This window comes from Cervus elaphus, chromosome 15 (assembly GCF_910594005.1).
Source record: "Cervus elaphus chromosome 15, mCerEla1.1, whole genome shotgun sequence".
Lineage (NCBI taxonomy): Eukaryota > Metazoa > Chordata > Mammalia > Artiodactyla > Cervidae > Cervus > Cervus elaphus.
Window position 1 is genome coordinate 1,634,793 of NC_057829.1, and position 25,284 is coordinate 1,660,076.

Below are 25,284 nucleotides of genomic sequence, written 5' to 3' on the forward strand. Positions count from 1 at the left end.
ATAAGTTTCAAGGTCTGGATATAGTTGGGATGACACCATGCAGTATGAAATAGCCTAATTTAGCCAAGATTGCTTCTCTTTCATGGAAACAGGGTGGTGTTTGGGAGGTAAGTCCTTTTTAGAAACTAGATTAAATAACTGTCATAGTATTAATTGTGGTAAACTTCTAAGGGATAATTATACTGCATAACTGTAACTGTGAAAGAAGAGTCTAACCAACATTTGAAACCAAAAGCTTGACTTATTGCTTTTCTGTTTCAGCCATCAAAAACACCTAAAACTTAAAAGGCTTAAAATAATAACTTATTATTTCTCTATAGATAAGAGTGGGTGATTTTTCTTCTCCACTAGTTATTAGCTGTAGCCTCTCATTCAGCTAGCATTTAGGCAGTGATGGGGCTAGGCTGGAAGGTCTGAAAAACTTCACTCATATGTCCAACACTGTGGGGTTTCATCCCCAGTAGCTTGAGTTTCTTCACAAATTGGTGATCTCAAGACTAGTTGTACTTTTTCCATGTTACTAGCTTTGAGAAGGAAAGTGGAAGCTGCCATACTCCTAAAGGGGAGGCCTGACACTTTGGTAATATGCTAATAAGCCAAAACAAGTCACAAGACCAATCCAGATTCAAGATGGGGAAATGAATCTGTCTCTTATGCATAGAATAGCATGAGGGAAGGAATTGATACTGTCCATCTTTGACCATCAAACTAACAAAAAGAGGCCTATATTTGTAAATCAATCAGAGAAAGAAATGATTAAAGGTTTGGGGAAATGGGGGATTCAGGGATTTGTAGACTTTCCAAAGCAGGAGTGTTGAGGGACTGACTGGCTCTTTCAAAAAGTGTAGTAGTAGTCCCTGGAGTAGGCCATAGCTGACTTGCTGAATTTCCAGAGTGTGTCAGAGTGAAAGCTGTTGCTTGGCTTTCAGAAATGAGTTGTCACAACTAGCTGATTTTCATAAGCATCTGCACTAGTGAGAAAATTCTCCAGTTAATTGCCATCAGTGTCTGATCACTTGTCTCTGATCTATCAATTTTGGTGGTTACTAGTTCATGTCTTGGGGCTTATGGCCAAGAAACAGTGTCTCAGGTTTTCTTCAACTTGGAGACTAGCAACATTTTACTCTTACCAGAGTATTAATTTTTAAAAGTATTTTTATTAGTACAGGCTTTATTCTCAAAGTAGATTTGCCTCAGTTATTGGACTGTCCCCAGAAAGTACTAATTTTTATTTAATTTTTGATTGAGAAGCCCAAGGAAGTTATACAATGTACTTGTTTTCACACTGAAATAAAGAACACTAAAGAGATTGTTTCCTCTTAAACATGTATCAAGACGGCATGCTCAGGTAAGAGCCTAAACTAACAGTAGTTTACCATGGAGTATTCAGAAGTTATATAAGTACAAAGTATACATAAGATGTAAGCAAATATTATACTGAATATTATTATAAATATTATGCTAAATATTACACTAAATATTATACTAGGTACTCATTAATATTAAACACAAATGAGGCATGACTAGGAAGCTAAACATCATAAAAGTCCCTTTTATTAGGAAGGGGAAATAAGATGGCAGGATTTAGATTGGAGCGGTATTTGACAATCCTATGAAGTGTGGGCAATAAAGTAATTTTACTGGTAATGTAGCTGGTGGAGTTGGGTATTCTTTTTGTTGTTGTTCAGTTGCACTCAGTTAAGTATGACATAAAGATGTATTTTATTATGTGATAGAAAATTAAAAAATGATACAGGGAAAACTGGCCATGGACATAGAAGAAAATACAGGAATACTGTGAGTAGGGATCAATTAATTTAATTTAGACAATGTTTATTTCATAATTTACTGCTACATTCCATCAGGGTATTTGTTTTGATGTTATGACAGTCCAGCAGCTAAAACATATCTTTGAAAAAAATTGTAATGCTTATATAGTCTTGTAACATACATATAATGCACATAACAAAGATATTGCAAAAAACCTCCACCTACCCACAAACTGATATATGCACAATTTCTGAAACACATACCATATGTAAAAATATACTTCTATGTTGGCTGTGACACTTTCAGTTCTAAGAAAACTTGAGTTTGTAAGGTACCAGAAAGTAACTATCTTAGGCCCTGTGGGGCATATGGTCTTCTTCAGTGTACTCAGCTCTGCTACTGTAATGTGAAGGCAGCCACAGGCAAAACAAACAAATTTTTTTTATTAGTATTCTAACAAAAGTTGAATTTACAGACATGTAAGTTTGAATATTGTATAGTTTTCACATCACAAAATAATCTTTTTCAACCATTCAGAAAGGTAAAACATTGCAGGCAGTGGGCCAGATCTGAATCACTTGCAGAAAAATATACAACCAAATCAAAGCAAGGCACTGCAGCAGTAAAGTGAGGGGCGAATGCTGGTAGCCAACCTTTTATTTATTTTGCAGAATAATTCAAGAAATACAAATTATTATGATAGTATCTAACATATAGCTCTTCCTTTGTCTCAGACACTATTCTAAGTGCTTTAAAAATATTAACTCATTTACAACTCAAAGCAATCCTATTATCGCTTTTTTTATGAAAAAGGAAACTGAGGCACAAAGAGGTTAGGTGCATGCCTCATGCTAGAAACAGCCTGGGCAGTAGGAGTCAAAAGTCCATACTCTTAACCTCTATGTCATGTTTCTTCTACTAGAAAGAAAAAGGTAGTGAAGAACATTTAGGACTCTCATACAAAATATAAATTCAGACAGCTCTGCAACTTACTAAAACAACACTAACAGATATTTCTTCACATAGTATTATTTTTTATTATGTAGGGATTTTCAGCTGTTTTTAAAAATGAACTTGTTGTTGTTTAGTTGCTGTCACATCCAACTCTTGTGAACCTGTTGACCAGAGCCCTCCAGGCCCCTCTGTCCTTGACATTTCCCAGGCAAGAATACAGGAGTGAGTGGGTTGCCATCCCAACCCAGAGACTGAACCCATATCTCCACTACTGGCAGGAAGATTCTTTACACTGAGCCACTGGGGAAGCCTTTTTCCTATAAATGTATCCCTAATGTAAAATTTGGCCAACCATAAGAGAGTTGCAAATTTTACAGAAACATTTTTATATTCTTTCTGAAGGATTAGTTCAGTAAAATCCATATCCATTCAGAAATGGGTGGGGGGGAGAGATACATTATAATTTTAAAAGAATACTACACTTAAATACACATTCTGTTAACAACAGGAGCCCCTGCTGAGACTAAATGAGAGATATCTTCATATACATAAAAGTTACTGAACTAAATAAGGCTACATATTTCACTATGTACAATTATGGATGGGTTCACATGCACATCAAACATCCACAATCTGTGTTCTGTAGCACACTGACATTCACACATAAGTCCTACATACTAAAGGACTTTTCACATGTGTTAATGATGTCACATTTTTCAATTTATTTGTGCTTTTTACAAAACTTCATATACCTGACATTTGCAGGTTTCTTTAAAAGAAAAACAACCTTGTAATCAATTTCTGCAACATGACCTCTAGTATAAGTATTTTCCTCATACATATTCTCTTAGAATTTGTTTAAAAGGTTTCACATATTTAAAATATTTTTTAAAATGGTTCTATACTTTATATCACTGTTCTGACATTCACTGAAACATCACTTCTTGATAAAGCCTTCCATATATGCTGTAATCTTTGTGATTATCTCCTTTTAGAATGTGCTAATTAGTCCAACAGGTATAAAAAGATTTCTGAATGCTCAGGATACTGATAGAAATCTCTCATTTATGATGGCTACCCTGACAGAAATTTCCTGATATTCATTTTTCTTACAGGATTTCTCTTGTATGGTTTATATGTTGTACAATAAAGTATGACTGCTGAAAGAGAGGTTTCCCTCATGTTTTACCAGTTGTAGTGTTTCTACTATGTATGTTGTCTGAAATTTAGTAAAAGTCTGACATATGGTAAAAATTTCTCCCTAAGAGATTTGTAGAATTTCTCTCCATGATGAAAGAATGTGGCTGAAATTTTCCCATATTGATGATATTTCATAAGGTTTTTTGTCTTGTGTGAGTTATCTGATTATTCTGAAGGACAAATTCAGACAGAATTCTCCAATTGATATTGTTTATAAGATTTTCCCTTCTGTGTGTGTCTTCTGATGTGCAGTGAGTTTTGATTTCTGAAAAAATGTTTCCTTACACTCCTTACATTCATAGGGTTTCTCTCCTGTGTGTTTTCTCTGATGTATGACAAAGTGTGACTTCTGAGAGAAGGATTTCCCACACTCCTTGCATTCATAGGGTTTCTCTCCTGTGTGAGTCCTTTGATGTAATCTGAGGACTGAATTCACAGAGAAAGATTTACCACATTCATTACATTCATAGGGCTTCTCCCCTGTGTGTTTTCTCTGATGTTTAGTGAGGTCCGATTTATAGTAAAAGGTTTTTCCACATTTATTACATTCAAAGGGTTTCTCCCCTGTATGAGTTCGCTGATGTACTGTTAAGGCTGACTTTTGGTAGAAGCATTTACCACATTCCTTACATTCATAGGGTTTCTCTCCTGTGTGAGTTCGCTGATGAGTTTTGAGGTGTGAATTTCTAGAGAAGAATTTCCCACATTCCTTACATTTATAGGGTTTCTCCCCTGTATGTGTTCTCTGATGTACTGTGAGGTGTGATTTCTGGGAAAAGGACTTCCTACATTCCTTACATTCATATGGTTTCTCCCCTGTGTGTGTTTTCTGATGTACCATGAGGTATGCCTTAACATAGAAGAACTTCCCACATTCAGTACATTCAAAGGGTTTTTCTCCTGTGTGTGTTTTCTGATGTTCCATGAGGTGTGGTTTCTGGTAGAAGGATTTCTCACACTGATTACATTCGTACGGTTTCTCTCCTGCATGAGTTCTCAAATGTCTACTGAGAGATGACAGATGGTAGAAAGTTTTCTTACATTCTTTACATTCATAGGTCTTCTCTCTGGTAGGAGTTTTTGGTTGTCTTGTGAGGTGTCCATTCTGAGAGACGGATTTCTCACATTCGCTGGGTTTGTCCTTTGAGTGAGTATGTTCATGTATTATGAGGATAGACTTCTGGTAGAAGGACTTTCCACATTCATTACATTTATAGGTTTTCTCACTGGTATGAGTTTCCTGATGTTTCTTGAGTTCTCCATTCCTAGAGAGAAAGTTCCAAATTAGTTAATGTATAAGACTTTGGGGTGAGGGGGTGGGGGTTGGGTCTGCTGTGTATATTTTTCAAGTAACTCTGACAACCGATTTCTAGAGGTTTTTCCAATATTCATTAGAGTCATAGGGTTTCTCCATTGTGAATATTCTATGTTGACATATACTGTGGTTTAACATTTGGTAGAAGGTATTTCACTTGCATTATATTCTCCAGGTTTCTCAACTGTCTGAACTTGACTTTGTATAATAAAGCCTCTCTTATTATGTAAATAAGAATCAAAAGACTGTTTCAGAGTTTTAATCTCCTGATCTTGAATTATAAAAGGTCTCTATCTATTATGAAAGAGGGCTTTCCCATTTGGATTATGTTCTTTGGAATTTGCTTCAGTTTTCTCATTTATCATGAACTAGTGCTGTCTCACTTCTAGTACCCCTATTAAGACCCTTTCTTAAAAAGCTTCTAATCTCAAAATTGAATTCTTGAACTTGCCTTGAATTTTCAGCTTGGCTTTCCAGGCATCTTGCTCCTTGGTCATGAGTATTGCATACATCTTCTACAAAGGAATCCAAAATTTAATACTTTATACATCTTAACACATTATTATGGTCATAGGGTGGATTCTTAGGTTTCAGGCCACTATTCTCAAATGAAGGAGTTCTTAAGTGCAAACTTCCTCTATCTCAGTGGCTTAGAAAAAAACATATAAATAACACTAAAACGTGCTATAGCAAAGAGGGAGAGACCTAGTTATAAATTCAAGTAACTTTGACACTACAAATATGACCCTAAAAACTTGGAGGAGAAAGTGAAGACAAAACACACACACACACACAAAGAATAGGGAGCAGAAAACAAAAGGTATTCAAAGTGCTGCTGAACAAGAATGTGAGACTCATAGAGCATGATGTGAGCCCATTAAGGACAATGAATAGTAAGTAGGGTGATGAGGAAAATTAGACAACTGTGTTGACTGGAAATATCAAAGGAAAGATTACATTAGATGAAAGAGCTAAATATAGGTCTTTACCCACTCAAACCTAGTTTACAGTGTTATAATTTCTAGTAATTAGACTATAAACTTCCACTTTATTCCTCTTTGCCCATACCCAACAATCTAGATGTCAACACCAAAGTGACCTTCTCAGAACATCCATTTCCTCATGTTTAGAGGAAAATTTTCTCTTTTTAGTTGGCTGGTTCAGAAGACCCAGAAACACATACATCCAAAAGGAAAGATTTTTTAAAAAGCAGAGTACAAGCCATCCCACAGAATGAATTCCCAGTTGTAGCACCAGAGATTTTCAATGCTGACTGCCAAATACTGCATCTGTGACTCAACACTAGGAAAATATAAAGTTATTTGATAGGGATATGTGCAAGGTTAACTTGGGATACTCATGAAATAAGATCTTATGTATATAAAGCATTTAAGAGAGCAGATAAAATGAACATTAGCACATGTTTTGGGGCCACAAGGAAAAATAAGATGCAACAGGCAATAAAGGGCCAGACTAGTTCTTGACAGAAAATTAGATGTATTTTGTATCAACTCTGCAATAATATAGCTGATGAAAGGCATAATGATTTATAATCCAATTTCAGAGATTAAAGAGAGAATAGTAAATTAAAATGGGTGCTGAAAATCTAAGGCATTTTATTGTTAATGAAAAGAGGAAAATGCCATTTGAAAATTTTATAAGATAGATTTTATAAACACTTTATAAAAGATTATAACTGCATACTTTAATGGCAAAGAGTAACTGGAAATTCTAGCAAAAAGACAAAATGAGAGTTTTAAGTGAAAGTTAGTATATAGGAAAGAGAAATAAATCTACTTTAAAAATGTCAAGCAAAAGAGGGAATGTTTTTTTAAACAAAAAATCAACCATCTCCATCTGCCCCACACAAAAGAGGGAATTTAGATGGGGAGAACAAAAACTGGAGGTGTGATTTATCTTGCTTACATATGCAGATCAAGTATTCTCAATCATTTCCAAAAGTTTAGGGCATTTAAAAAAGAGATTCTTGAAAAAAAATTTCAAAAAGTCAAAGGCATCAATTCCAACCCCCTAATACAAGTTATAATTTCTAACTTACCAGGGTTGTTCTGACGTGGAAATTGTACTTCTAATATCCATGGTTCTTTTCCTTGCTTCAACTTGAAGATTGCATTTGGCCTATTTGCACAATAGCCTATTAATAGAAAAGATAAAATAACACAAATTACTTGGAATACAGCAACTCTGAAGGATAAGGAACTGCAGGTTAGGATCAGAACAATGAAGGTCTCACATAGATTTGGCAAATTTATTCTATTAGGGGAGTGCATGGGGATACAAATATTTTTCTGGTACCCAAAATGGATTCATCAACTTCGACCCTGAAAAGAATGCTAATATTCAACCCTACACAGGATTTACAAATTCCAGTAAGTGAGAAAGGAAATGAAAACTACTGGGAGTTATAGATGCAGAAGATTTCCTCACCCACTGAGATGAGGTGACTGTAGTTCTCCTGCATCACTTCTCTATATAGGGTCCTCTGAGCAGTGTCCAGCAATTTCCATTCCTCATGGGTGAATTCCACAGTAACATCCTTAAATGTTACTGGTCCCTGAAACAACATATTTCAATTCAAACTGAAGTGATCAAAATAGAGTACCATTAAAAAGACACATAAACTAGCTGTTAATATGTTAACTACAGGATTTACTCTGGAGAGCTGAGATATACTGCTACTCTGTACCCTGTTTTACACATATATAAAATATTTGTTCAGTACATATTTACTAAGATATCACTCCATGCCTAGAACTCTGCTAGAGATACAAAGATGAATGAAAGCAACTATTCTTGTTATCAAGGAGCTTACATTCCAACAGGGAGGCAAAGATTAAATTAATAAATGCAATATGCACAGCAGGTGCTATGACAGAAGTATGTACAAGATAAAAGATGGTCAAAAAGAATGGCCAAGGTGGTGGAAAAGGAAGACTCTGAGCTCATCTCCTTCCACAGGCACACTGAAATGACAACTATTTACAGAGCAACTATCTTTGAAAATGATCTGAAGAGTAGCAAAAAGATTCCCCACAACTAATGATATAAGGAAGGAACCACAATGACATAGATAGGAGGGGTGGAGACACAGTATAGTCAAGACCCACAGCCCTGAATAGGTGACCCACAAATGGGAGGATAATCAAAACTGTAGAGGTTCTCCCCAAGGAGTCAGAGGTTCAAGCCCCACATTGGGCTCCCCTGCCAAGGGGTCCTGCACCAGGAAGACAAACCCCCCAGAACATCTGGCTTTGTAGGCCAATAAAACTTGAGAGCCAGAGGGCTACAAAAAAAAGACACTCTACTCTAAAGGACACATGCAAAATCTCACACAGTCCAAATATAGTGCAGAGGCAGTAATCTGAAGGGAGGCTGGCTCAGACCCATTTACAGATCTTGGAGAGCCTCCTAGAGAGTCAGGAGGCAACTGGAACTTCTCTTGGAGACACACACTGGTAGCAGCCACTTTGGAAGCTTGTTCTACCATAAGGACATTGGTTCTAATAAGCACCATTTTGGAGTCCTCCCTCTAGTCTATTAGTGCTAGAGGCTTACCGGCCAACCAGTGAGCCATCACCAATCCCAGTACACTTCAGGCTATTCTGCCAGCTGCATTGGGTCCCAGTCCAGGAACCCCATAGGACATGCAGCCAGCCAGGCAGGGACCCAGCCTCTCCCAACAGTGGGCCAGTAGCCACTGCATGAGGCAGGGTCTGGTTTCCAACATGGCTGAGGGTCAACCTTGGCTGCTAGTTTGTCTACAACTGTCAAGCCCACAATAAGGAAGGATTCATGTAGCCCATACATAAAGAGCTCTTAGAGCTTATAACTCTGATGATCAGAGAAGCATATACTGTTGGGTTTCTCAGAACATCTCCACGTAAGATTACTTCCCTAAGATTGGGAAATGTAGCCAACTTACCAAATGCACAGATATAAAAACAGAGGATTAAGCAAAATAAGACAGAGAAACATGTTCCACACAAAAGAACAAGATAAAACCTCAGAAAAAGGATTAAATGAAGTTGAGAAAGCATTCTACCTAATAACAATATCTTTTATGAATATAAAGATGAAAACCTTTAACAAGCTACTAGTAAATCAAATCCAGCAAAATTAAAAATTAGATTATAATTTATACCATGACTTTGTGTGATTTATCCCAGGAATGCAAGAATGGCTCAACATACTAAAACCAATCAATTACATTAACAGAGCAAAGGGGGGAAAGTAGACCATTTCAGATGATGCAAAAAAGCGTTTGACAAAATTCAACACTTTCATGATAAAAACATTTAGTAAACTAGAAATAGAAGGAAATGCCCTCAAAATGATAATATTTTTAATCCACTTTTATCCCAGCTAACTTTATACTCAGTAGTGAAAGACTTAAAACTACATATAGAATATCCCTAAGAATCCACAAAAATAGAGTTAATAAACAAAGTCAGCACATTTCAGAATTATAAGATCAACACACAAACGTCAGTTGTGTTTCTATTTACCAGTAATGAAAATCCAAAAGAGAAATTAAGACAATTCCATTTAATGTAGCATCAAAAAGAATAAAGTACCTAGGGATAAAATCTACTCAAGGAGTATATAAGACTTATACACTGAAAACTGCAAAACATCGCTGGAAGTATTAAAGAGGACCTAAATAAAAGAAATGATAGTATGTGTTCATAGACTGTTAAGACTTAATATAGTTCAGGTGACAGTACTACTCAAAGGAATCTATAGAATCAATGCAATCTCTATTAAAATCTCAATGACTCCTGCACAGAAATAGAAAAGCCAATCCTCAAATTTATACAGAATTGCAAGGAGTCTCTAACAGTCAAACAAAATTGGTAAAGAAACAGTCAAAGAACTCCCACTTATTTAAAATCTTACTGTAAAGCTTCAGTATCAAAACAGTGTAACTGGCATAAAGACAGACATATTGTCCAATAGATAGAAACGAGAGTCTGAAAATAAAACCATACATCTATGGCCACCTCATTTTCAACAAAGAAGACAAGACCATTCAATGGAGAAAGAACAATTTCTTCAATAAATGACACTGGCAACTAGATGACCACATGCATAAGAAGAAAACTTGACCTCTACCTCACTGCATATAAAAAAATTAATTCAACATAGATCATTGACCTAAATATTAAGAGCTAAAAATATAAAACTCAGAAGAAAATACAGGAATAAATTTCCTTATCTTGAACTTGACAACAGATTCAAGATATGACACCAAAAAGTATAAGCATTAAAAGAAAAATAAACTGACCTTATCAACTTTAAAACTTTTACAGGGACTTCCCTGGTAATCTAGTGTTAAGATTCTGTGGTTCCAATAGAAGGGGCATGGGTTTGATCCTTGGTTTGGGAACTAAGATCCCATATGCCACACAGTGTGGCAACCAAGAAAATATAATAAATAAATTAAAATTTGCATGCATCATAGAATAGTACCAAAATAGGAAAAAAATATAACTCACAGAATAGAATAGAATATTTGCAAATCATGTATCTGATAAAGGTATATTATCCAGAATATATAAAGTATACTTAAAAATTCAATAACAAAAAAGACAACCCTGACAAAAAATGGGCAAAGAAATTGAGCAGACATTTAAGTTATACAAATGAGCACATGAAAAGATGCTCAACATCATCATTAGTCTTCAGGGAAAAGCCAGATCAAAACCACGACGATACCACTTCCCATTCATTATGATGGGTGTTTAAAAAAAAAACAACAGAAAACAACAGGTAATGGGGAGGATGTGGAGAAATTGTAATCCTTATACATTGCGGGAATATAAAATGGTACAGCTGCTATGGAAAAGTTCGTCAGTAACTCGAAAAGTTAAATATACAATTACCATACAATACCATCAATACCATCAATTCCTCTTCTAGATACATACCCCAAAGATTTGAAAACAGATACTCAAAAGCTATACAAAAGCTATAGTACGCAAAAGCTATAGTGGCACTATTCACAAAAGCCAAAAAGTGAAAGCCACCTAAATCTCAACCAATGGATGAACTGATAAACAACTGTGGTATAAACATACAATGGAATATTATTTTTCATAAAAATGAAGTATTGATATAAAGTATAGGGTGAATGAACTTGGAAAACATGCTAAATGAAAGAAGCCAAACAGAAAAGGTACACTTTATATGACTCCACTTATATGAAATATTCAGAATGGGTAAATGCACAGAGACAAGGGCTAGGAGAGGGAATAGGTTAACAACTGTTTAATGGGAATGGGGTTTTCTTTTGGGAGGTGAAAATGTTTTGGAACTATATGTTGTAGTGGTCCCACAACATTGTGGATGTACTAAACTGTACCCAATTGTATACTTTAAAATGGCCAATATTATGTGAATTTCACTTCGATTAAAACCAATAAAACCTTCTAACAAATCTTAAGGCCCAAATGGTGTCAGTGGTGAATTCCACCAAACATTGATGGTGAAACAAACCCAATTATACGTAATCTTCCCTGGTGGTTCAGACAATAAAGTGTCTGCCTGCAATGCAGGAGACCTGGGTTCGATTCCTGGGTTGGGAAAATCCTCTGGGGAAGGAAATGGCAACCTACTCCAGTACTCTTGCCTGGAAAATCCCACAGACAGAGGAGCCTAGTAGGCTACAGTCCATGGGGTCGCAAAGAGTCAGACACAACTGAGTGAATTCTCTTTTCTCTTTACCATAAAACAAAGAGGAGAGAACTGTTCTCAATTCATTTTATGAAGCTTATATTACCCTGATACCTAAACCTAACAGAAACATTACCATAAAAGAAAACTACAGTGGAGGTTGGCACCTGTTTGTACCAGATCAAGAGTGCTGGTTGTTAAATTTTTGGCAATTGATTAAAATTATTTTGTAGCTTGAAATTAGCCACAGCAGGGGTATTTATACCACAAAAGTTGGTAAACAATACAAAAGCAGGTTTCTCTCTTAGTACCCAAAACTCTAATTGTTAAACGCTTACCAGCATATTGACTACCAACCAATATCTCTCATGATTATAATACAAAAATCTTCAACAAAATATCAGCAAATCCACTACCCGATTTTAAGACTTATCACAAAGCTGTATTACTTGTGTTATTAGCAAAAGGATAAACACTCAGGATCAGTGGAACAAAAATAAGTGTGTCCAGTAATAGAACCACACATATAACTCTGATAAAGGTTCAAAATAAATTCAGTGGATAAATAGTCATTTCAAAAAACAGTGCTGGAACAATGGACACTTAATCAAATTCTAGACTTTCACCAGTCTTTTCTTTAATGTCCCCTTTTCCATCCCATGATCTAATTCAGAATACTATGTTGCATTTAGTTGTCATATCTCTTACGGTTTGTGACAGCCTTTCCTGTGTTTTATGACCTTGACAACTTTGAGAAATACTAGACAGATACTTTTTAGAATGCCTTTTAATTTGGATTTTGTCTGGTGTTTTTCTGTTTGATTAGACTGAGATTATAGGTTCTGTGGGAGAATAACCCAGAGCCCTTCTAATCACAGTATATCAGGGGGTACATCACATCACAGGTGATGTTAACCTGGATCACTTTCTAAGGTAGTGTTTGCCAGTTTTCTCCACTGTAAAGTAATTATATCTCCTTTTCATGCTCTATTCTTTGAAAGCAATCACTAAGTCTAGCCCCTATTCAAGAAAGGAAGGAATAGGCCCCATCTCCAAGAGGGGGTAGAATCTAGATACAGCATTTGGAATCCTTCAAAGAGCTCTCTTCTTCCCATTTATTCAATCATTTACTTATATAACTATGGTCTTAAATATTTATTGCTTAGGATTAGAATCCAATACCATGTTATTTATTTTGTTACTCCAATTGTTCCAGCTTTGTCATGAGTCTAGTGGCCACAGGACTGGAAAAGGTCAGTTTTCATTCCAATCCCAAAGAAAGGCAATGCCAAAGAATGCTCAAACTACTGCACAATTGCACTCATCTCACATGCTAGTAAAGTAATGCTCAAAATTCTCCAAGCCAGGCTTCAGCAATATGTGAACCGAGACCTTCCAGATGTTCAAGCTGGTTTTAGAAAAGGCAGAGGAACCAGAGATCAAATTGCCAACATCTGCTGGATCATCAAAAAAGCAAGACAGTTCCAGAAAAACATCTATTTCTGCTTTATTGACTATGCCAAAGCCTTTGACTGTGTGGATCACAATAAACTGTGGAAAATTCTTCAAGTGATGGGAATACCAGACCACCTGACCTGCCTCTTGATAAACCTGTATGCAGGTCAGGAAGCAACAGTTAGAACTGGGCATGGAACAACAGACTGGTTCCAAACAGGAAAAGGAGCATGTCAAGGCTCTATATTGTCACCCTACTTATTTAACTTATATGCAGAGTACATCATGAGAAATGCTGGGCTGGAAGAAGCTGGAATCAAGATTGCTGGAAGAAATATCAATAACCTAAGATATGCAGATGACACCACCCTTATGGAAGAAAGTGATGAAGAACTAAAAAGCCTCTTGATGAAAGTGAAAGAGGAGAGTGAAAAAGTTGGCTTAAAGCTCAACATTCAGAAAACTAAGATCATGGCATCCGGTCCCATCACTTCATGGCAAATAGATGGGGAAACAGTGGAAATAGTGGCTGACTTTATTTTTGGGGGCTCCAAAATCACTGCAGATGGTGACTGCAGCCATGAAATTAAAAGACGCTTACTCCTTGGAAGAAAAGTTATGACCAACCTAGACAGCATATTAAAAAGCAGAAACATTACTTTGCCAACAAAGGTCCATCTCATCAAGTTTTTCCAGTGGTCATGTATGGATGTAAAAGTTGGACTATAGAGAAAGCTGATCACTGAAGAACTGATGCTTTTGAACTGTGGTGTTGGAGAAGACTCCTGAGAGTCCCCTGGACTGCAAGGAGATCCAACCAGTCCATCCTAAAGGAGATCTGTCCTGAATATTCATTGGAAGGACTGATGCTGAAGCTGAAACTCCAGTACTTTGGCCACCTCATGTAAAGAGCTGACTCATTTGAAAAGACCCTGATGCTGGGAAAGATTGAGGGCAGGAGGAGAAGGGGACAACAGAGGATGAGATGGTTGGATGGCATCACCGACTCAATGGACCTGAGTTTGGGTAAACTCCGGGAGTTGGTGATGGACAGGGAGACCTGGCATGCTGCGGTTCATGGGGTCACAAAGAGTCGGAAACTACTGAGTGACTGAACTGGACTTGCCATGAGAAGCTCTTTGGGGTTGGTGCCTATGTCCATTTGACATGTCCCCATCACTGTGCTTTTGAGAAGTTCCTTAATTTCTAATACTACAAAATGCTCTGGGCTTATTTTATGTTAGCCTTGCCTTTGCCCTAGAATCAATCAGTTTCTCTGTGGAATTCTGGTTCCTTTTATTGTAGAATGATATTTAGAAACCAAGATTTGTGTGCAAGGTTTGCTCATGGCTACTGAGAAGTCACTGCTTAAAGGCCCTCTAGCAGACAGTAAGTACATGTATGTTTGCATATTAACTCATGTACATACACATATCTTTAATTTTTTCTGTATCATATACATGCTAAGTTAATATGTGTTAAGATAACATATATTCATTTGCTTTTCAATAAGTGGCAATGAAAAAAATAGGCATCCACACACAAAAATGAACCTTAAGTCAGTAACTTATTCTTCATACAAAAATCAACTATAGATCTATATATAAAATGTTAAACTACAAAATTTTTTTAGAAGAAAAGTCTTTATGACTTTAAAGACTTTTTAGACATGATATCAAAAGAAATTAAAAAGAAAATCTGGAGTTCATCATATTTTCGTGAAATACACTGTTAGGTGAATAAAAGATTAGCCACAAATAGTGAGGAAAATATTTGAAAATCACAAATCTAACAAAGTATTGTTCTTGTATACAGAATATATAAAGAATTGTGAACATTCATTAAGAAAACAGCTCAATTTAAACATGAAGATTCGAAGAGACACTTAACAATAGAAGATATATGGATAACACAAACACATCAAAAGATTTTCAGTATCATTAGTCATTAGAAGAATGCATATTAGAGCCACAATGGGATAGTAAAGCAACCTATCTAAATAACTTTAGAAAAAAAGCAAACTGAAATACCAAGTGCTGACAAGAATGGGAAATAAGTGGAACTCTGACACATTGCAGTAGGAGCACAAGCTATTCAAGAAACAATTTGGTGGTTTCTTATAAAGCTAATTATAACAATACCATATGACCAAGTAAGCACATGCTGAAGTGTTTACCCAAAGAGAAATTAAAATCTGTGTACACACAAACATCTGAATGCAAATGTTTGTAACAGCTCGTTTCATAATTGCCCCCCAAAACCAAAACAACCTAAATGTTTTTCAACTGGTATATGGGGTACACACATACAACTGAATTCTTATTGTTTAGTCAACAAGTCATGTCCAACTCTTTTGCAACCCCATGGACTGAAGTCCACTAGGCTTCTCCGTCTCTGGGATTTCCCAGGCAAGAATACTGGAGTGGGTTGCCATCTCCTCTTCCAGGGGATCTTTCTGACCAGGGATCAAACTTGTGTCTCCTGCATTGGCAGGCAGATTCTTTAAAACTGCTGAGGCACCAGGGAATTACCATATGATCCAGCAATCCCACTTCTAGTTATGTATACAAAAGATTTAAAAACAGGGAACAAACAGATATTTGTACACCAATGTTCATAATAAAAGCATTATTCACAATAGTTACAATGTACAAGCAACCAAGGTATCCACCAACAAATGTAAACAAAATTATGTATATTACATAAGCAAAATGTAATATGTATCATATAATGGAATATTATTTGGCCCTAAAAGGAAGGGAATCCTGTGACATGCTACAACATGGATGAGCCTTAAAGACACTGTTCTGAGTCAAGTAAGCCAGGACAAATACTATAGGATTCTGCTTATATGAGGCACCTAGAGTAGTCAAATTCATACAGACAGAAAGTAAATGGTGTTTCCCAAAGTATGGGGGGAACGGGAGTTAGTGTTTAATGTGTGTGGAGTTTCAGTTTGGGATGATGAAAAGAGCTCTGGAGGTGGACAGTGGTGACAGCCGCACAACAACGTGAATACACTTAATGCCACAAAGCTACACATTTAAAATTTGTTATGATGGTAAATTTTGTTTTGTGTATGTTACTACAATTATAAATAAATCAACTACACTTCAATTAAAACAAAAAAAGCGAAAAGCAACCCACCACAAACACACTAAAAACAGCTATATGAAAGCATCAAACATTAACTTAAGCACTAGAATTTGAAGGGTAAAGATCCAAGGGCTTCCTTGGTTGCTCAATGGTAAAGAATCCATCTGCCAATGCAAGAGACACGGGTTTGATCCCTGATCCGGGAATATCCCACATCGTCAGAGCAACTAAGCCCACATGCCACAACTATTTAGCTTGTGCTCTAGAGCTTGGGAACCAAAACTACTGAATCCCCACATGCCCCAGAGCTCATGCTCTGCAGCAAGAGAAACCCACACACTGCAACTAGAGAGTGGCCCCCATTTATTGCAACTAGAGAAAATCTGCACAGTAATGAAGGCCTAACACAGCCAAAAATAAATGTTTTTTAAAAGATCCAAGAAAAAAGTGAAATTAATTGAGATAATTCCTACCCCTGCTTAGAATTTTCAGGGCATTTTCAAATTTCACAGCCAGGACAAAAGTGTAAAGCAAAAAGTACCTCAGGGCTAGCATCTCTAAAATAAGGATAAAGAAACAATTCCTGAATAGAATGTAGAGGAGCAAAAGAGAAACTGATCTTACCCTAACAATGAGAACAAGCCTCTAGCCTAGAAATCTGTTTTCTAAAGTCAGAGATCTAAGAATCTAAAGGTAAACAAAGGAAAAAATTCAGCAGAGACAAGTATTTCAAAAGCAAACAGAAAACCACAATTTATTTCATTCTTCAGGGCAAGCAGGCAAGAGAGGAAACTGTTAAACTTTTAATAAACATTTAATGTTTGCTTATGATCCTGTGTGATGTATCAGAATCCCTAAGAACTCTGGTCACAAAGCAAGCCAACACCAACTTGCCTGTTGACACTACCTGGTAACTGAATGGGGATTTCATATTCAAGAGGTTCCCAAACAGAAGCTTTGTATCTGCAGAACTTCTTTACTTCCTATCAAATGTCACAAAGTGATAAGTTTATTTTAAGCTGGGGAAGCAGTTTCTGGAACCAAAGGAAAGCATAATTTATATGGATGCTCTGAAATACAAATACTATCTCCCCCCATCAGTTAGTTCAGTCGCTCAGTTGTGTCCGACTCCATGTGACCTCATGGACTGCAGAATGCCAGGCTTCCCTGTCTATCACCAACTCCCATAGCTTGCTCAAACTTATGTCCTTGAGTTGGTGATACCATCCAAGCATCTCATCCTCTTTCACTCCCTTCTCCTGCCTTCGATCTTTCCCAGCATCAGGGTCTTTTCCAATAAGTCAGCTTTTTGCATCAGGTGGTCAAAGTACTGGAGTTTCAGCTTCAGCATTAGTCCTTCCAATGAATATTCAGAACTGATTTCTTTTAGGATTAACTGGTTTGATCTCCTTGCAGTCCAAGGGACTCTTAAGAGTCTTCTCCAACACCACAGTTCAAAAGCATCAATTCTTTGGCGGTTCAAAAGCATTAATTCTTTGGCACTCAGCTTCCTTTATGGTCCAACTCTGATATCCATACATGACTATTGGAAAAACCATAGCTTTGACTAGATGGACTTTTGTTGGCAAAGTAATGTCTCTGCTTTTTAACATGCTGTCTAGGTTGGTCACAGTATTTCTTCCAAGGAGCAAGCGTCTTTTAATTTCATGGCTGCAGTCACCACCTGCTGAGATTTTGGGGCCCAAAAAAATAAAGTCAGCCACTGTTTCCACTGTTTCCCCATCTATTTGCCAGGAAGTAATGGGACTGGATGCCATGATCTTAGTTTTTTGAATGTTGACTTTCAAGCCAGATTTTTCACTCTTCTCTTTCTCTTTCATCAAGAGGCTCTTTAGTTCTTCGTCACTTTCTTCCATAAGGGTGGTATCATCTGCATATCTGAGGTTATTGATATTTCTCTCTGCAATCTTGATTGCAGCTTGTGCTTCATCCAGCCCAGCATTTCGCATGACGTACTCTGCATATAAGTTAAACAAGCAGGGTGACAATACACGGGGGATGACAGGATGAGATGGTTGGATGGCATCACCGACTCAATAGACATGAGTTTGAGTAAACTCTGGGAGTTAGTGATGGACAGGGAGGCCTGGTGTGCTGCAGTCCACGGGGTCACAAAGAGTCGGACACGAATGAGTGACTGAACTGAACCAAACTGAATACACAGCCTTGACGTACTCCTTTCCCAATTTGGAACCAGTCCATTGTTCCATGTCCAGTTCTAACTGTTGCTTCTTGACCTGCATACAGATTTCTCAGGAGGCAGGTAAGATGGTCTGGTATTTTCATCTCTTTAAGAATATTCTAGTTTGTTGTGATCCACATAGTCAAAGGCTTTGGTGTAGTCAATAAAGCAGAAGGAGGTGTTTTTCTCTAAGTACATGGCAACAACCCTCCAAAGGCTGGGAGCACGGCACTGGGGCAGAAAGAGATGTCTCAGGTGCTAAAAGCTCTACAGGGCAGGAGCTCCTCAGTCACCTGAAAGAAAAGCTGATGGCTAGGCTATAAAGCACATCAATGGAGCTTTGGTGGTGTTCACCACCCAAGTCCTGCTGAAGGGAAAGCCTTGATACTGCCCTCAAATCATCTGATATTGGTGAAGAACTGTGTCTAATTAAAGCCCAGGGCCAGCTTAACTACATATGTGACTTAGCAAGCAGAGGAAGGGATGTGCCTTTTTCTGGAGGTATTATTTACTTCAATCTCTACTGTACTTTTACACATAATGTCTAGCACAAAATAAAGAAATAGGAGACATGCAAAGAAGTGGAAAATTTTGATTCATACTGAAAAAGGGAGCCTACTGAAACAGACCTACAGATTAACCTGAATGTTGCGATTAGCAGATAAGGACTTTAAAGTAATTACAATAAAAGTAAATAAATAAAATTAACCTAGTGAAAAAAATAGAAAATACAAATGAAATAATGGGGAATCTTAGCAGATAAAGAAAAACAAAAAGAAAAAAAACAGGAATTTCTAGAACTGAATAACACAATATCAGATGTGGATTTTACAGGCTTATGAATGAAGAACACTGATAAAGCAAAAGAAAGAAGCCATAAACTTGAAAAAAGTCAGCTGAATAGAAATAGCCAACCCGAGGGACCACACACACAAAACAAACCTCAACTAAATAGATCATCTGAACATTTGGGACATTATGTACATAGTTCAACATTTGTGTAACTGGAATTTTAGAAAGAAAAAGAGGATAAGGCAAAGACAATATCTGAAGAGTGAGTTCTGAGAATTAAAAAAAAATTAAAGGCAACAACCCATAAATCTTTGTCATCCTTCAAAAGAGATAAATACAGAACAAATCATGCCTATGTACATTATGGTCTAACTATTGAAAACTAAAGATAGAATGAAAATCTGAAGCACAGAGAAGAAAACACATTATATTCAGGTGGATAACAGTAAGATGAAGACAAGTTTCTCATCAGAAACAACAGAAGCCAGAAGACAAAGATATCCTAAAAATGCAGAAACAGAAAACTCTCAACATAGTTCTATACCTAGCAAAATATCATTCAAAAACCACAGTGAAATAAAGACATTTTCATAAAGACTAGCTAAGTAGATTTGTCACCATCAGTGCAGATGTAATACATGAAATAATAAAATAAGTTGCTTAGACTGAAGGGAAAATATACCAAAGAGAACCCTAGACCCGTAGGAAGGAATAATGAGCTCCCAAAGCAGATATACAAATAAACATTAAGAGTTACTTACACATGTGCACACAGGTTTCTTTAGAATATTAATATTGTTTAAAGCAAAATAACAAGTATTGGGGGTTAAAATATAAAAGTGAGATATAAGGACCATAAGGTGTGAGGGTATAAAGAGAATTATACTGATAAAAGTTCATTACACTGGTCATGAGTATAGTATTTGAAGACACCATTATTTTAATGGTGCACGTTGTAATCTCCAGACTAAGGAGTAAACAAAATAACACATAAAGCTTCAAAGTCAATAAAGAAGATACAATGTAATACTAAAAATACTCAATCCAAAGGAAGTACAATAAATCTCATTAGGATAAAAAGAAATATACATAAAGCATTCTAGAATAAGTTATCTTAAAAAGCAGCTAGCCCCAAACAGACAAATTTATTTCAAAGTTAACAGGTGAATTTTCAATAGTACTAGTAGTATAAGACGGTGAAGGCTTTTCAATGTTTTAAAAGGTAAAAGCTATCAATCAAGATTTCCACACACAATGAAAAAGCTCTTCGTGGATATTTCATATAAAGAAAACTGAGAATTTCTACCAGCAGATCCTCACTAAAACAACAGGCAATCAGAATAAAAACAATAACTAAAAATGCTATTTTCAAACAGATAAAAGCTGATGCCAGTAGAACTTGAGCGATGCAAGAAATAATTAAAAGAAAGATCTTCTAATCTGGCCAAAATGCCTTAAAAAATCCAACTATCTGCCTAAAATGAACTTTTCCAAGAGTTTGTAGTGATGACTGCACTTAAAATTATTTCAGAAAACAAAAAGGTTACTAATTATTTCTGTTGTCCCAAACTGACCATTCAGCAGTAAGTTACAGAGACTAAGGTAAGAAAAACATCATGTGCCACCCCTGAATTAATGCTATAAGGACATTTTTTAAATGTGTTCAATACTGACCAAAGCAGAACTGTAGAATAGGTTAAAACTTCCCCTCTTTCTAGAGTCTCTATTTTTCTCACCTTCAAGCCCAAAGACTATGATTTCTAGTCAATAAAAGAAAATTTCCACACTGAAAATTTATGGCATGGTGGTAATAACACTTCCCAAGTTGTCTGAGAGGATTATGTAAGACAAACTACATCAAGCACTTACCAAAGGGCCAGCAATTTCATTAATTGCTAAGTATGCTGTTTTGTTTTAAAAAATTAAGTTCAAAAAGCAAAGAAATGGTTACCACAGAATTCAGAATTTTCTCTGGTTAATGGTAGGATGAGATCTTAAGGCAGGGCACACAGGGTAATTTTCATTGCTTAAGTCAGACAGGGCATAGAGTGGTATTACTTAATCAGTATTCCCTAAATTATACCTATATGTTATGTATATTACTTTGACTGCATAACATATGATTTTTTAAATAATTTATTGAATAAAAAATTAATTTCTATAGCCAATAAAATCCTACATATTCTACTCCCTTCTACTTCTTAGACCTTAAGTTTTATTGCTGTCTCCTAAGTTTACCTCTCTCTGGTTTCAAGGTCCTAAATACTGTTTCTGGAACATGCCTCAGGGTGTCTGCATATGATTTTCCATCTATGAAGAATGCTTTTCCTCCAGATTTCTACCTGGATATTTCATTTAATTCAAGATATTCCTCAAATCTTACTTTTTAGAGTGGCACTCCCTAATCAACTTATTTCTTCTTCCTCACTTTCAACACGCTGTCCTCTTACACTGCTTGAGTTTACCTTTGAGCACATACATCAGAAATACTGCTCAAATACTGACACATTTTATTAATATTAAAAATCACATTAATTAATACTCTTATTAATCTCATCAGAAAAGTCTTTAAGTATTAGCATTTGTTAACTTTGCAAGTTTTCCAACATTCTGATTTTCACTTGAAAGCACTTTGAATGTTAGCAACAAATACAAACAGGTATTTTCCATCAATTGACAGGCTCACTTCACTCATTTTTGAGAAAATATGTGAATACCATAGTTTGTCTGTCAGTTGCTCTTTCACATAAAAACAATATTTCATGAAAAAAAGTGGCTAGGTGAGCTCACAAATCAATCACTTTAAGTGCTTTTCCTCAAGACAACCAACCATCATATACCAGTATGCAGCAAATTTATGAACTTTCCATTTCATCCCACTGAGTAAGAAAGAGATGTGAACTCAAAGGTCAAGATTTAATAGATTAATAATTTTTACTATTTCATCAGACACCCTTAAGTAAAGGTGGCAATTTTTTTTAACTATGCACATATTGTGGAGGAATACAATGTCATTGGTGTTATCATCCTGATTTATGCCAGACAGGCAGCTGTGCTTTTACACTACCAATGCTAATTTCATCAGTGTAAAAGGCAATTTGTATCCTGGTATGTTTTGAGGGGCTTCCCTTGTGGCTCAGATGGTAAAGAATCTGCCTGTAGTGTGGGAGATCTGGGTTCGATCCCTGGGTTGGAGAAAATCCCCTGGAAAAGGATATGGCAAATTGCTCCACTATTCTTGCCTCTAAAATTCCATGGACAGAGGAGAATGGTGGGTTACAGACCATGGGGTCACAGAGTCAGGGACAACTGAGCACACACATTACGTTTTGACTTCACAGACTCACTGAAAGGGTCTTGGGATTCCCAGAACACACCTTGTAACTGTTGTTGTATTCAAACAATATTTTTTCCAAAGGTGATTTTTAATGATTTCCACTTTTCTAATTTAATATATGGACTCTCTTTCATAAAACTCATTGAAAACATATACAGAGTGAAATAAAGAAAGAGGTAAATAAATGACTCACCCTGTACTTGTTCATTTTCTGCTGCTAATGGAAAATATAGAAACTATGAAGTCAGGACAGGGAAAGTTGAAAGACAGAAGTCCTAAGAGACCTTATCTTGACGTCAGGATCACCTGTGAGAAATTTACATACAACATTTTAGTAAAAGATAAACCTCTGGGAAAATGTCCCTTTGAGCCATGAGAAGCAATAGGAAGGACCACGATAAAGGAGTACCCACCTGTCCACTGGTGACTCATATAATCTTGATGAATCTGGACATTTTTTAATCTAAACATGTTTTTCCTGTTGGCTGTTTCAAAAATTATGTGTCCATTACTAAACAATACAAACAATTGAAAACTTATATGTCCAATAATAGCAGATTAGTTAATCAAGGTATATAATATATATCCAGGGTATGGAATCCTATACTGGCATTACAATGTTTGTAAAGAGAAATATCTATTAATATGGAAAAGCTTTAAGTTACATATCATAACAATTTTGCCTATTAATATTATAAACCCCACAACGTTAGAAAGTCTTCAAAGCTCTCAAAAATAGGATGTTTCTTCTTCCTAAATTTCATTTTCTCCAAAATCACTTTTTCAAAAACTTTGACTACAAATGGTATAGTGACAGGGAGGCGCGCTGTCAGCTCCAGCTCTATGCTAAGCTCTATGAACAAACCTAGTGACGATCTTAGTTCTATGCTTTTATCTTTAACATGAGAAGGAATTAGGTAATTTTAAACAATCATGTACTATTCTAAGCCTGTAAATCTTCAATACAACACCACAGATATAATAGAACCGTGGAATGCACTGTCCCCTCCAACCTTGGACTGGGGCCTAGAGCAAACAAAGTGCAGACAGGCCTTGATGAATTCTGACACGGCCATCTAATCTGTTCACAGTGACACAAATTTAACTTCTAAAATAACAATTTGGCACCATAATCCCCAAGCAGGCACTTCATGTAGGGAGCAAAAGTTAACTAGATGCCATAATGTGAGGTCCTTCCCATATGCAGAGGACACCACTTCCAGCTGCCCTGGTACTTACAAAACGCCTCCTTACTAAGTCTAGATGCACCATCCAATCAGAGGCCTTATGATATCACCTTCATTATATGGAGCATGGATGAAATCGCAGTTTACATCCTTTTAAAAAGTCTGTCCCATTTCCGACCTGGCTTGCATACGATTCTTATCTTCTCCAGTAAAACTTAAAATTCAGGGTTTCAACTATGGTTTAAATTTACATGTCTAACAGTCGTCTGAGAATACACAGGTCAGAGAATGCAGAAGGGCCTTAATTAACCTTTTACCCAGGAGTTTTAAGGAAAACAGAATACTGGAAAGTAAGATTAGATCCACAACACGCTGGTGGTGCTCAGGAACAATCACTGTATTAAATAAAACTTTAGGGTGGGAAACTGCATGAGTACAAAGTAAAACAAATCAGAATTTAAATCCCACCTGCTAACGATGGCTAAGCCAGTTTCTCTCTCTGAACCCTTAGTATCTGTATCTATTAAATGGAGGTGGTTAATACCGATTCAAAGGATGCTTATTATTAAATGAGCCAATAATGAAAAGAACAGCATAATGAGAAAAGCAGCTCACCTTTATTGAAGCCTTATCATACTTCATATACACTACCCTATTGAATACAAGAAACGACCCTAAAGGCTATTGTACTCTTACAGATGAGTACCGGGGTTCTCCCAGATTAACCTGCCCATTTACCGGCGGGCTCTGGAGTTGAGCCCAGATCCCTCGATTTCACAGCGCCACGTCCCCAACAGCCAGCGCCGCCCACGCGCCGGCGCGGACGTGACTGGCTTGGGATCCACGTCACAACCAACCGTTCTCGCGCGCGCCCCAGGCCTCCTCCAGCCACCCCTTCCACGCAGGTCGAGAAACGCGGCTCCTGAGGAGGAACGGGGCTGCAGACAACCGTCCCTCCGCCAGGCCCCTTGCCTGGCCTCCTCCCCAGGCCTTCTCGAAGGGCAGTCCGGCGCGCAGAGGGGGGCGGCCGTCGGCTGCCAGAGTTCCCGACTTGGCGCAGCCGCGGAAGCCGGCTTCCCCCCAACCCGGCCTAGCGCCCGCAGCGAGGCCTCCGACACACCTGCAGGGGCTCGGCCTCCGCTCCTGGCCCGCGCAGGTTTCAGGCCCGCCCTCTGCGGCGCCCAGCGGACCTGGAGGCTCTAGAGTCCTCTCCCCCCGGGGGCGTGAGATGGACAATGGCGACTACCGAAAGGAGGTGGAATTGCTCATGCGCGGAAGGCTT

General features: G+C 37.2%; 1 protein-coding gene across 5 annotated transcripts; it reads right to left on the bottom strand.

Moving 5' to 3' along the window:
- Positions 1-1,802: 1,802 nt before the first annotated feature.
- ZNF25 (zinc finger protein 25) lies at positions 1,803-25,284 on the bottom strand. 5 transcript variants are annotated; one of them, XM_043926305.1, is made up of 8 exons: positions 25,123-25,282; positions 24,618-24,654; positions 23,229-23,300; positions 23,009-23,121; positions 7,688-7,814; positions 7,299-7,394; positions 5,691-5,754; positions 1,803-5,189 (listed from the first exon to the last, which is right to left on the bottom strand). In XM_043926305.1, the coding sequence occupies exons 4-8, from the start codon at positions 23,021-23,023 to the stop codon at positions 4,136-4,138; spliced, it is 1,356 nt and encodes a 451-aa protein (XP_043782240.1). In that variant the 5' UTR covers positions 23,024-23,121; positions 23,229-23,300; positions 24,618-24,654; positions 25,123-25,282; the 3' UTR covers positions 1,803-4,135. The 5 variants fall into 5 exon arrangements, with proteins under 5 accessions (XP_043782240.1, XP_043782237.1, XP_043782239.1 ...); XM_043926302.1 differs by having other exon boundaries at positions 24,618-25,284; XM_043926304.1 differs by lacking the exon at positions 24,618-24,654.